The sequence below is a fragment of the Pteropus medius genome, unplaced genomic scaffold (genome assembly GCF_902729225.1).
Source record: "Pteropus medius unplaced genomic scaffold, Ma_sr-lr_union100, whole genome shotgun sequence".
In the NCBI taxonomy this organism is placed as follows: domain Eukaryota; kingdom Metazoa; phylum Chordata; class Mammalia; order Chiroptera; family Pteropodidae; genus Pteropus; species Pteropus medius.
Window position 1 is genome coordinate 654,456 of NW_024342468.1, and position 14,174 is coordinate 668,629.

The window sequence follows — 14,174 nt, forward strand, 5'->3', positions numbered from 1 at the left end:
CCCCCCGCCCCCCGCGCCCGCCCCGTCAGTGGCAGCCGCACGACCGCGCGCACCAGCGAATAATCGCCGCCCGTGACATCTCCGCTGACACCCTCCCGGCCCGGGGGCGGGGTGGGGGTGGGGGCGACAGGCTGGCCCTGCGGTGGGCCGCGGGGACTCGCCGGCTCTGGCGCTGCGCCCACCGCCTCGCTGCCGGCGCCCCTTCCCCAGCCGGGTCCCTCCGGCCGCCTGTGCCACCGCCGCAGGCCGGTCGGAGCCGGCGCACGCCCCTTGCCGGGCCAGGGTCCCCCGACCCTCGGAGGGCGCGGTGCCCTAGCCCCACCGCCCTGGGAGCCTCGGTTCCCCGCTCGCCAGCCCCGAGCGGCGCCCAGTCCCCACGCGTCGAGCGCGCTCGCCGCCGCCGGGGAACTTTGGCGCGCACGCCCCCACCCGGGCGGCGCCGGCGACTCACCTGCCCCTCGGGCCAATCCGCGTGCCCCGGCCGCCGCCCTCCGGCCGCCCCTGACCCCGCAGCCGGCACGTCCTCGGGGCGCCCCCAACCCCTGCCCGGGCAGTGTCCTTTGGCTCTAATGGGGTCTGGGGCCGGCGTGGGCGCCCCCGGCCCCCACGTACTCCCAGCTAGGGGCTGCCGGGGGGTGGCCGGGGGCGGAGGGCTGAGGCTTGGGGCTCTCTCGCCCCCACCCCGCGCGCCTCCTTTATTTTATGATCATTGTGAGCGTGCTGTCGCCGCTCAGCCCCGCCGCCGCGCCGCAGCCGCCTGGCGCGCCCCGCGCTGCCTCGCTCTGCTGCAGCATCGGAAAGGCAACCAGGTCAAACTTTGCAGAAACTCAGCAGCCCCTGCGCCGGTCTGGCCCCGCGTCCGCCCGCAGCCGCCGGCCGGAGCGCAGCGCACGCAGGCACCGCCGCCCGCTCGCCGGCCCCGCGGGATGCAGGTCCGCAGGCGGCGGCGGCGGCGGCGGCGGCGGGCGCCGCCTCCTCCTCACCGCCCGCCCTGCTCTCCACCCTCGCTCCCTGCACGCCACCTGCCCTCCCCCTGGTAATCCTGCCCCCCTCTCCCCCTACTCTCTCCCTCTCTCTGCAGCTGCTGGGAGAGCTGAGCCTCTCCTTGCAAAAACGACATTTCCTTTTTGGCAAGCCCGGGGGTTTCTGGGTAGTGTAGTTCGGCTAGTGTCTCGGGTCCCGGTGGGCTGCTTCCTTGTACCCTTTGAACTCGCGGGCTTTCGGGGTCGCGCTGCCCTGATATTCTTAGCCGCGGTGGGACCGTGGCTGGAAATAGTGCCAGGGCTCTGGGAGGCTGCAGGGCTCGGAAGGTCGGGGTGGATGAGAAGTTTGGGGAAAGGGTCCCTGTGTTGCTCCCTCCGCCCTGGCCCTCTTGGCACCCTGACAGGTGGTCAGGCCTGTTGGGCCCCAAATATGCAAGCGTTGCTCAGCTTCATTTCAGCCACCATCAGCCCTACGCCTGCGTAGGAGGCCTATTTTATGTATTTCGCAGGGCAGGAATCCAAAGCTGAGAGACAGAGACTGACTTGCCCAAGACCCCGCCCTGACTGGTGTCCCAGCTGAGACTGGGACCTGGTGGTCTGAGTGCAGAGGTTCAAAAAGGATTTGAGCCTGGACAGTGGGGGAGGGTGTTGCAGCATGAACCCTCTAAGCACCCTGTAAGCCATCAGCCCCTCACTCACCTTGCGACTACCCCTAGGGAAAGGCCAGGTAGTCTGTGATATCAGAAAACCTTGCAGCCACGTTAGAGCCATGTCCTCCCCCAGAGGTGCCCTGGGCCGGACACAGGGCAGGTGGTTCCAGCCACTCCCAGTGAATGTCAGTGAGAGCAGGGACCAGAGCAGCAGGGCCTCTGGCTACATCGAGGTGTCCGCTTCGAGGAATGGTCAGCCAGGCCTAGCGATCCATCAAATACCAGCAACGGTTCAGGCTACAGCAAGTGTCCAGTTAGGTGGCCACTGCCTCGTACCCAGCCACACCCCTGCCCTCATCCTGCTCACTGCCATAGGCCCTCACTCAGCCTAGTGAGGGGTCGTCCTTTTCCAGTTCAGCTGGTAGGTAGCTTATTCCTAGTCCTGCCGCCTGAGACCAAGGTGGGGTGGCCCTCGTGACCCACTTCCTGTCAGACAGTAGAACCCCAGGCAGCAGAGATCTCCTAAGGACCCCGTGTAAATTTCCATTGTGGGGAAGAAGCTCTCCGTGGCCTCTCCACCCAGAGCAGCCTCTGCCCGCCATGCACTCATGGCCTCCACACAAAGTTCGGCCCCGGGACACACCGCGACCATCCACAGCTCCTTGGTCATCAGGTAATTATTATGCTTTTCAGTTTTTATATAGGCCGGATATTAACTTTTGGGGTGTCCATCTCATCTCCCAACACCACCACTCCCAGTGCCTTGAACAGAGCAGAGCTCATTGGCCAGGATGCCCCTGACAAAGGGACACTGCCGTGGTGACAAGAACATGAGTGCTCTGCGAGCACGTGCTGAGCTATATACGTCTTTCTCATTTGATGTGGAAAGGACAGAGATCAAAGCCTTAACCTGCTCAGTAAGTGGCCAAGCCCTTGAAGATGATTTCCTAGAGACAGGTCCCTTGGACACCCATCGGAAGCGACGTTACTCCCTGTGGCCCTGGGTTTGATCTGGGTTTGTGATGATAATGATGAAGTACCCACTGTGTGTTAGGTGCTGCATGAGTAAATATTGTCTCCTTTATTCTTCACCTTGACCCCAGGAAGTGGGCTGTACAGAGAGACCCGGGGGTCAGGGAACAGTGGCTTTTCCAAGTCCAGATCCCCACCCAGATCTAGCCAAGTCTAAAGCCCTCTTCTAGGCATGCCACGCTTGCTAGCTGGGGCCAGTCCCCTGAGCCAGGATGAAACCGACACTGGAAAGCCCTGTAAGTCACACTGGATAAAGGTGAGGGCTCTTGCAAAATAGAAGACCCCTATCCCCTAACCTTGGCCCCATGGCTACCTCCCGTCACATCATCTGTTATGTGGTACTTTGTCTTGGGCTGGTTTGAGGGCCGGATCTGCAGTGTCCGTGGCCTGTTTGCCTGGCTCTGAGCTGTGGACCAGCTTCCCCAGAGCCAGTTGTGACAGATAGAGGGTCCGAAACGGCTCGGCTCACGTGTGCATCCTCATTCCAGCTCCTGGGGCCCCCAAGGTTCTGGATGCTTACCCAGCTCTCGGGCCCCCCGGCCTTCCTGCCTCCCCACGCAGCCCTTCTTCCTGCTCAGCATTTCCTGGAGCTCTGTGGGTGTTGGGCACAGACCCACGGCTGTCTCAGCATATGTGGAAGGCTCAGGATGCATCCACACGAGTGTGAAGTGCTGGCGTCTGCAGAGCAGAGGAAAGGGACATCTGTCCCATATGTTGAGACGTACCCAACAACACAAGGACTCACACTGCCCCCTGGACCCCTTCCCCTTCCCCAGGCCACGGTCTCCCCAGACACCTCTGCCATGACGTCACCAGTGAATGGGAAAGAGGAGGGGTCAGGAAACACAGCCTCATCCGCTACCCAGAGATGGCGAACTCCTCAACATGGCAACTTGGGAGCTTAAAGTGTTATCAGTGGGAGAACAAGATCCCTCGACTGCTGGCATTTTTTTCCCCAGTGCTGACTGGACACCAGTTCTGTGTTGGGTGGTCAGAAGACACTGGCGAACACAGCCAGGGCCAGGACAGAGGACAGGCGTGGTCCCATGGCCCTTGCATCCCTGTGGGCCAGAGAGACATCAAGGGATAACTCCGGGAATGATGAATAGAGGTATTAATTAACATAAATAATAAATAGGTACAAATTCATACTCAAACAGTTATGAGTAAGTATCGATTGCTGCAAATCAGGATGTATATAAGTGAGTTGTTTTGATGTGCGCGTGCCCAGTATCGAGTTCGGGGAGGAGCGGGTGAAGGATGCAGGAGTGTAGGGATGTGATAGTGTGCGTGAGCATTTTAGAGTGAGTACATATGTGTGTAAATGAATGCGTGATGGTTTGAGTGTGTGACAGTGTGAGTTTGTGGGTGTCTCTGCATGTGAGGGTATATGTGACAATTGTGTGTAACTGTGTGGAGTGAGTTCAGGTAAATATGTGCACACGAGTGTATGTCTGTTGAGGCCATATGTATGTGTGTCCACGTGGGAGTGTGTACGAGTGTGTATGGTGTGAGTGACCAAAAGTGGTGTGGGTGTTGATGAGCGAGCTTGTATATGTGGCGTATGTCAATCTGAACACTGTGAAGGCATATGTGAGCGTGTGTGATTGCATAAGGATGTGTTTGGGTGTGTTCTGTTTATGTGAATGTATGCGTCTGTGTGTGCAAGTGTGAACGATGGTGTGTGTCTGTGAGGGTACACGCGAGCGTGCGTGTCTGTAGGTAAGGGTGAGTTTGCATCTATGTGCATGTGTGGATGGATATGTGTGTGATGGTGTGTGCAGGGGAGCACGATCGTGGGTGTAAGTAGGTGTGTGTATGTGAATGTGCACGTCTGTGTCTGTGCACGCGGGCGTGATGGTGGTGTTTTCGGACTGGCGGGAGATCCTGGGGTGAAGATTCCCGTGGCCAGTTCAGGTCAGTGAGGGCGGTGAGGGGTTGCTGGCCCCAGCCTGGTTCCCGGGGGGCAGGTCCTGGCTGGGACCCTCTGGCCTGGGGCCCTCTGTGCTCTCTGTCCTCCTGGACCGGCTTCCTCATCGGAGCCTTCCGAGCTACAGTCTGAGCGCGACACGCCTTCCCTTTGAACCACAATTGTTTCCCCAGGGGAGGCGCAGAGGCCCAGCCGTGTCCCAAGGCCAGGCGGCAGTCGCTGGAGTGCGCATGGATGCCCCGTCCCCGCCCCCTCCCGCGCCCAGCCATACTCCTGCGGTGAGGGGCCCGCAGCGGGCCACGCGGGAGGACGTGGTCGCCGGGCCCCACGCGCCCGCCGCCTGGGAAGCACGGAGGCGGTCCGCAGGCTGGGTGCGGCCGGGATCGGGTGCGGCACTGGGAGTTCTCCAAGGTGCTAAAATAAACCCAGAGAAGGATCAGGTTTCCCGACAGAAATAACCCAGGAGCGGCCTTAGAAATACGAACCGAGAACGCGATCCGCGCGAGCGCCTGGGGGCGGCGGGTGATGAAAACCGCTCTTCACAGGGCTCGCTTCCCATCTTGGCAGGGGACCCCACCGCTGTCTCTCCCTCCTGTCCCCTCCAACTCCGCGTCTCCCCTAGCAGTTGGAGCTTCTCACCGCCCCCCCTCCCCTCTCCTTCCCTCCCAAGGTCATGACCTGCACTCCTGGCTCTCTTTGGCCATTACACACATTGGCCTGCTCCATGATGATGCAAGGTCTGTAGTCGATTAGAGCCCAGACTCCAGGAGCAGCCATACGATCAATAAATATTTATTGAGTGCCCACTGTGTGCCGGGCACTGCCTGGGCCCCAGGCGGGTAAGTGGACAAATAGACAGCAGTCCCTGCCCCCTGGGCTGACACTCTGGTAGGTGGACACAGGCCATGAACACACAGAACAGATGAGTGCAGGGCATGTTAGAAAGGACACAGGCAAGGAAAAAGAAAAGATCAGGAGAGGGTAAGGGATATTGGGGTGATATGTGAGCCCCGGGGTACCCACCGGCTCACCAATCGCCCGTATAGAATCTCTTCACCTCTGAGCTTCAGTGTTCGCCTTTGTGCGATGGGGACTTAAAGCCTGTCTACGAATTGGCTGTGACAGTTAAGGGACACGTGCTTAGCTCTAGTCTGGCTCAGAGCAAGTGTTAAGTACGAGGGAATGATCAATACGCTTGGTAGCAGTAGTAAATCTATCTTAAACATTTAAAGACGGACAGCAAGTCACAAGTGTCTACAATGTACAAACTGCTCCAGGTCCCATGAAGCTGTCAGAAAACCTCGTCTCCTCTCAAGTAAGAGAGAGGCAGTGTAGTCAAATGGTTAGGGACAAGGGCTTTGAGCTGAGACCGGAGTCTGACTCCTGGTCTGCCTTTAGCCAGGCGTGGGCCCTGGTGAGTCACTTCACTGCCACCGCGCCCTTCAGGGGAGGCCAGGTGGTCTGCAGGCATAGTGCTACCTCAGAGCCATCTTTGCACTTTCTACTGGTTCTTGCATGGGGCCCAGCACAGAGCAAGCCTCAAAAAGTGTTCCTTGAGTGGGCGAGTGAATGAGTGAGGGACAGATGACCGACGAGCAGGCAGAGAATGGACAAGCTGTGGGTCACGCAGCCAGGAAGACAGCCCACAGGCTCAGAGCTACGGGGACCAGCCTGTCCACATCCCAACTCTGGCCTTCGGCAGCTGTGTGGCCTTGCAGGTGATGTCACTACTCTGGCCCGCTCTCCATCAGCACTGACATCGGACTTGCCCTGCCGTGTTCTCCCAGGTTTGGGCACAGTAGGTGGCTCAGGCTGGCCCATCGGATCTCACGGGGATGCCTCTGAGCACACTGGGTTTTTCGCCATGCGAACCACTTATTTATATTCTGTTTTATTGCACAGGGATGTACACACATGTGAGGATGGCCATGACGGAATAGTTTTGAATAGTCGCAAAGCAGAAATGATCTACATGTCCAATAACAGGGGATTACTTATATAATCTGTGGCCCATCCACAGAACAAAGTGCCCAACAGCCATTGAAAAATGATGGGCTGTCATGGAAACGTAGCCAAATTTATGTTTGCTAAGTGAAAAAGGTAGGTTATTTTTTTAAAGGTCATATAATACAATATATTTTTAAATCCATATTTGTGTATACATATATGGTATACGTAGATATAGTTTGTTTAACATATTTTTTCTGGTTATTAAATTAATACTTGGTTGTTGAAAAATATTTCAATAATTGGAAATGAGACAAGTGAGAATCTGTTTATAACCTAACCACCTTATGTTAACGCATAGCCTCCAGGCAGTAGGATTACACCTATATCATCTGTATTTATTGAATTTATTGCAGCCAGAATGTAACATTTTGATAATAAGAAAAAAAAATAAGGCTATTGATAAAATTATACTGTTATAAACTGGCTAGTTATTTCCCGGGTGTATATCCTATCTGCCCAACTAGACTTCAGGAAGAGATCAGTGAAAGTATAGAGTCAATGAATGAATGAATGAATTCAAACTTCTTGAGATGTGGGACTGTGTGGCCGGTGGTCAGTGCTCATAAATGGAGTGGCGCATGGGTCTTAGCTGCCTGAGAATGCGAACAGGGTCCCCTCACCTTACGGAGGGAGGCCAAGATGCTGACACAGGCCTCTGGGTATTAATAGCCACTATCTGGGCTGGGCTCCTCTGCTCCTCCTAAGGTCAGACGAGGTCATGGGCCCCGCCCAGGGAGAGTGAGGCGAGAGCCTTGGTGGAAAGCTGAGAGCATTCATCCCCCATGGTCTGAGGGATCTGAGTCCAGCGGCCCTTCTGTCCCACCCCAGGGACTTCCTGTGAGTTGGACCTCCCCTTCTGGGGGCTTCCTAGCTGGAGGCCATCAGCCTGTGAGCCTCAGCTTCCTCATCTGCAAAATGCAGATGAGATCCCAACTTCACGGGAAAGTCAGTTATACGGTATCAATAAGCTAAAGCACATACAGAGAGCTTGTGTTCTGTGTTCTGTGTTCTGTGCACGTGTTCATGTGCACCTGTCCTGGGTCCAGTGTAAGGCAGCACAGGTCATCATACTATACCCAAGAGGACAGGATGTGACAGCCTGGGACATCCTCTTATGTGGCAGTGTCTCAATGGAACACTCTAGAAAAGGAATGCTAAGGAGTCTGCAAGGAAACTCAGACCGAGGGCTCCTGGAGTCTGGCTCCACGCCAGGCAGGTATGGAGCAGGGGCTGGACCTTGGGGGTGGGTCCTTACGAAGGGGGCACTCAAGGGAAAGAGGACCATGTGTCGTCTGTTAAACAGCATCCATTCCTAACCCACAATGCCGAAGCTCGCTGCGTGGCGGTTTGCTCGCTGCTCAGCAGTTCACAAACATCATCTCGTGGACCTCACCACGGCCTTTGGAAGGTGAACACTATTATTAGCTTGTTATAGGTGGAAAAACCAAGGCCCAGAGACGCCAAGCGATTTGCTCAAGGTCTCACAGCTAGATGGCGGCCGGAGCCCCAGGTCATGCTTCGTCTGCCTGACTTTAGAGCCCAGAAGGCACTCGCCCCCACCCCAGGCAGCTTCCCGTCCTCTGCAGCTGGTCGCCAGGAGGCTGTGGGGAAGGCCCAGGCTTTGCAGGCAGGCTCTGGGATGGGAAGGGGAGCCACGGGCTCCTGCTTCCGTTCCAGCTCGGCAGACAGGCCGTGGCCCCCCTGAACCGTGAGACCAGGCCGTTCACTCCTGATTCTTCTGGTCACCCTAAACCAGTGAGCCCCAAAAAGGCTGTGGAGACTTCGGGTTCCCGCGGTCGCCCAGGTGAGTGCAGGGAGGCCTGGCTCACACCCAGAATTCTCCTCAGCTGGGCCATCTTGGGCTGCTCTCTCTGGCTTTGCAGCCTCTCTTGCCCACTTTGCTCCGTGCTCCAGCCCCGCAGGCCTCCCTGCCCAGCGCCCGCCCCCCGCTCTGCCTTCCTGGGGGTGTCCTCTACAACTCCAGGCCAGCCCTGGAGCCCTGGTTCCATTCCTGCGGCACATCTGCACCCTTGCAATCACTGACATGTGTCATTCCTATAATCCTCACTGACCCGTGAGCTTCCCCAGGACGGAGATGGAGTCTGTCATTTGCCGCAGCGTGCCAGGCACCTAGCACGGTGCCAGGTGCTCGGTGACTATTTATGGGTTGCCCGCAGCTGCTCTGGGGCCTCTGTCCTTCACAAAACGCAGAGCGATGGAGGCAGCCGCCGAGGGGCAGATCCATTACCAGTCGATGAATTGCCCCTCCCTGAAATGGAAATCAAACCTTACAGAAGGACATTTGATGCGCCGAAGCCAAATTAAAGACTGATTTAAAAAAAAAAAAAAAAAGCCAGCCTGCCAGCTTAACGAAATGCTGTCACAGAGGGGAGGGGCTGGGCCTGGCCCCACCAGACCCAGGATGATGCTTTTAGTGACGTCATTCACTCCATCTGGTGCCCTGAGAGGCCAGCATGGGCATGGGCTCTACTATCCAGACCATGGGACCAAGTCCAAGCTGTCCAGGCCAGTGGGGCAGGCAGGCCTGGCTCACAGGGGCCTGGACTACTCTGAGGGAAGCTGGTAAAGCAAGGCCTAGTCCGGGGCCCACAACTAGGTCTTTGGCCCAGGGCACAGCTGAGGCCAAAGCCGCCAAAGGACTACATTTCCCAGCGTCCCTCAAGGCCTGGGGAGTGAGCCATTGGAAGATTTAAATAGCCCAGGCCCGAGGCAGCGGCAGCGGCTGTGGACTCGTCCGCCTCTGGTGGGCTCGATTGGCTGCCTCGCTGGCATTGACGTCCCCCGGAGGCTGGTGGCGACCGGAGGTAAACAGCCATGTGCTGTCCTCCACGCTAACGGCTGCTGCGGAGCCGGCAGGGAGGCAGGCAGCGTGGCGGCTCTGCGGGCAGCTCCTGTCCTGGGGAGGAGGCCCTTGCCGCCAGGCTGGCGCCGGCCCTCACAGTGCCAGCGTCGCCATGCCAGCCTCCCAGAGCCGGGCCCGTGCCCGGGACCGCAGCAATGTCCTCAACCGGGCCGAGTTCCTGTCCCTGAACCAGCCCCCCAAGGGGGCCCCGGAGTCCCGCAGCTCCAGCAGGAAGGCTTCGGGGCCCCCGGCGCAGCCCCCACCCCCTGGGGACGGGCCCCGCGAGCGGCGCCAGTCCCAGCAGCTGCCCGAGGAGGACTGCATGCAGCTGAACCCCTCCTTCAAGGGCATCGCCTTCAACTCCCTGCTGGCCATTGACATCTGCATGTCCAAGCGGCTGGGGGTGTGCGCGGGCCGGGCCGCGTCGTGGGCCAGCGCCCGCTCCATGGTCAAGCTCATCGGCATCACGGGCCACGGCATCCCCTGGATCGGGGGTACCCTCCTCTGCCTGGTGAAGAGCAGCACGCTGGCCGGCCAGGAGGTGCTCATGAACCTGCTTCTGGGTGAGTGTGCCGCCGTCCGCTGCCCACCCCACCAAGACCAGTGGGGCCCTGGGAGACCGACCGGTTGATCTAATGAGGTTAGGCAGGAAGAGTGTCTCAGAAACAGGCTTGGGGAAGAGAGAGCCAGAGATGTGCAGACGAGGGCCCCTCCAAAGTGGGGGCCTCGAGAGCGGGGAGACCCGGTGGGAACCTAACCAAGGAGGGGCCCTGCTCCTGCCAAGTGCATCGCTGCCCCGGAGGCAGCTTGGAGTGCAGGTGGGGTGCTGGAGGCTGTGGCCCCAAGAGAGGTGCTCAGGGATCTAGTGGGGGTCCTAGAGCGAGATGTCACCCCCATCCACAGGTTGGGGTCCTTGAGTTTCTATGCTACTTGCAGGCAACACTTGTGAGCTGTCCCCATGCTCTCCCCTGCTTGGTTCAGGAACCCCGTAAGCTGCTTAGGATTCTCTCGCAGGGCCTGGGGGTGCAGGGGATCCAGTCTGGGGCTCCCCTACACTTGTGGCTTCCCGAAGTTCATACCTGCTGTCTCCATAGGTGAGTCACTGCAGGAGAGGGCCTGGTGAGCTGGTCTTTGGCTTGTTTTTCCAAAGTCTGTGCCAGCAGCTCTTTGCCTGTGTCAGGTGCCACGTGGGACCCGTGTGGAAGGCATGCCCTCCCCTCCACCCAGGAGGTGACGTGCAGTCCCCAGCCGGCCACTCTCTGGCCACCTCCAGATCCCCAAGGTGCCAGGGTAATTAATCTCTGCTTCTGCCCTCCATGCTGGGCCCATGTCCATCCCTCACCCTCCCCAGTATGACCACCATTTGGGGTGCAAGTGGGTGGGAATCTCAGGCTAAGCAAACACTGACGAGAGGTCCCAGTTCCAAAAGGGGTACAAGTCGGACCACTGAGAACTGTGGCTGTCCCAGAGGAAGTTACGACAAAAATGTGCATTTCTCCCTGTTTGGGTCTCAGAGAGTCTAGGGGCGGACACCGTGGGTGGGACGTGGGGACGTGGGGAGGAGGAAATAGTCGGACTCTCCGTGCAGGAGATGGCTGGGTCCGGCTGCATCAGCGCACCCTTGTTCTTACTACTAAATTACTTACATTACTTGTTATTTATCCCGAATAAACAGTCCCACGCGACCGACGCTATTATCGTTCCCACTCGACAGATTAGGAAACTGAGGCTCCTGTGAATGAAGCGAGCTGGCCGAGCCTTCAGGGCTGGGGATGTGTCCCAGATCCACCTGACGGCCGGGCCGTGGGCTGGGGAGGGAGGGGACGAGGAAGGTGGCTGAGGCTCCACGCCGGGGGCTTCTGGGGACAGAGCTCCACTCTTTATTTTCCGAGGCTTCCCCAGTGCCCACCGCAGCCTCGCACGGAGGGAGCCACAGCTCAGGAAAACGTGTTGGGGGTTAGGTGTCCTCCAGCCTGCTCCCTGGACCCCCTCTGCGCGTCACCCCCCCCCCACTCCCCCCGGATGGCGGCAGAGGTGGCGAAGCTGCATTCGTAATGTGTTCGGTGTTTGCTACGTGCCGGGTTTTGCATAAACCATCCCATCCCTTATTCTCGCCACAACCCCACGGGAGAGACGCTGTTCTTCCTCCATTTAAAGAGGAGGAAACACGGGCAGAGGGAGAGGCAGCTCGTGGGTGACGGGCTGGGATTAGAACTGGGAGCAGCTCGAGCTTGGTGGGAGGTTTCTGGCTCCTTCCAGCAAGGAGCTGCTGTCGGCACGAGGGTGTTCGCTTCGAAGAACAAGATTCGAGAGGCCTCCCTTCCTGAATAGAATGACAGTCGTTTTTAATGTTTTTAAAACATCGTTCCTTGAGCTTCATTTTGTACCAAATACTATGCCATGAACATCCCATAGTTCGATTCGAAAGTCTTTTTAATGACCTTATAAGGTAAAGATTAATATACCCACTTTACGGATGAGTTAACTGAGGCTCAGAGGGGTCAAAAGACTTGCCCACCCCGCCCAGCTGTCAGTGAGGATCGGGGGCCCAAACCCACATCCTCGAGACGGCAGACCCCTCGCCACCCCGCTCGCCGTTGGTCTGCAGGTTGGGCAAAGCCCAGGTCCACTGCGAAGCATGTATGCGGGGAGGAGGCGAAGGTCCTGGGAGGGGTCCCGCCTGCCGCACCTTCGCTGGTGCATTCGGGCACCGAGACCACGGGGATAGCAAGGGCCTGGAGCGAAGCAGCCGCTCGGTGCTGCCACTCAGGCCAGGCAGGGCGGGCTGTGCACCCCGCCAGGAGGGGCTGCCGACAGCGTTCTCTGCCCGAAAGGGGAAGGCAGACCCTCCACCGAGCCCGGGCTCCAGGGTCCCCATCATCCTTTACTCTTTGGGGAGCCGCAGGGCGTTTTCGACCCTAGAGCCCAGTCTCTGAGGTCAGACGGGTTTTGCCCAGGTCCCCGCCTGACCCCGGCTCGCTCGGCCCCCGTTTCTGAGCCTCAGCTTCCTGGTCTGTACGTGGGGCTCCAGGGCTGCAGTGGGGATTCCAGGGGAGCCGGGAAAGCACGTGGCACCGTGGGTGGCCTGCAGATGTGCCCGGTGGGTGGAAACAGCAGTGCTTAGAGAGGGGTACTGCCCGCCCACGCCCACGCCAGGGCACCCAGCAGACTCCGGAGGCAACAGTCTCGGTGCCGGGAGTGGAGGCTCTTCCCGCACAGCTGGGCCAGGAGGAACTTCTCTGTGCTGTCACCTGTGTCCCCTCTCCAAGGCATGCTGCCCAGACTCCAAACCTCAAAGCCAGAAGGGGTCTTAGCAGCTGGCCAAGCTTGGGCTCAGAGTCGGCCGGAGCCAGTGCCAGTCCCAGCCCTGCTGTGGGAGCCCGGGTGAGTGACTTTGTCTCTCTGAGCTGCGTTTTCCTCATCTGTTAAATGGGCCGCTGGGACACGTCACACAAGACTGACACATAAGGTGCTGGGCACATGCCAGTTAGTGCCGCTGTAGCGATGACGGTCACCATCATCAGCACCATCACCGTTATGGAAGGAAGTGCCAAGTCCAGACGCCCTCGGGTCCCCTCCAGCTCTAGACCCGTGACACGACCGGAGCCCTTCTTATTTCCTCCTCCGTAGCCCTGGGCTTGACAGTCCCAAAGGGAGCCAGGTGACGGGTGACACGCGCCCATCATGGCTTCCTTGGTGGAAAATGGCCCCCATGTCTTGTTACCACGATCTACGAAACTATCTTTATTGAGATCTCCCTGATTATGAAAACGAACCATTCTTTTTCTATGTCATTCTTTTTATTGAGGTAAAATACACAGAACATGAAATTTGCTGTTTTAACCATTTTTAGGTGCCAGTTCCGTGGCGTTAGGTACATTCACGCTGTCATGCAGCCACCCCCACCTCCATCTCCAGAACTTTCTCATCCTCTCAAACCGAAACTCTGTTCCCATTACACACTCCCCATTCCCCCTCCCCCAGCCCCTACCATTCTACCTTCTGTCTCTACAAATCTGACTCCTCCAGGGACCTCCTATAAATGGGATCGTACAGTATTCGTCGTTCCGGGATTGGCTCATTTCACTTTGCACAGTGTCCTCAGGGTTCATCCATATTGTAGCATGTGTCAGAATTTCCTTCCTTTTAAAGCTGGATAATATTCCATTGGGTGTACATACGACATTTTATTTATCCATCACCTGTCAGGAGACCCGGGTTGCTTCTGCTTTCTGGCCATTGTGAATAATGCTGCTGCGAATCTGGGGGCACGATTATCTTTCTGAGTGCCTTTCTCTACTTTTGAGTACAGAAGTGAAATCGGTAGATCAAGTGACAAGTCCGTGTTTAATTTTTTGAGGAGGCCCCATACCGTTCTCCACAGTGCCACCACCAGTGCTCAGGGTTCCGATGGCTCCACATCCGCTCCAACACCTGTCATTTTCTGGGGTTTTGTTTGTTTGTTTGATAATAGCCATCCCAATGGGTGTGCAAGTGGTATCGTGGTTTCGATTGGCACTTCCTTAATGATTAGTGATGCTGAGCACCTTTTCATTATACGTACTCATCGTAAGGAAAATGCAAAAACGGTAAGAATAGGCGATAAAAAACGTGAGCATCTCCCTTAAACCCTTCCTCGGGAGGAACCTCCACTGCAGTTTGGGTCTCGAGCGTCTGGATTTTTCTCTGTGCGTGTGCCAACATAT

General features: G+C 57.7%; 1 protein-coding gene across 1 annotated transcript in view; it reads left to right on the forward strand.

The window, feature by feature from the left end:
* Positions 1–9,186: 9,186 nt before the first annotated feature.
* Positions 9,187–14,174, forward strand: part of PLPP7 (phospholipid phosphatase 7 (inactive)) — an 11,659-nt gene continuing 6,671 nt past the window's right edge. The window contains exon 1 of the mRNA XM_039862888.1: positions 9,187–10,031. Coding sequence (XP_039718822.1) covers positions 9,581–10,031 — 451 coding nt within the window. The 5' untranslated portion in view covers positions 9,187–9,580. The remainder of the gene's footprint in view (positions 10,032–14,174) is intronic.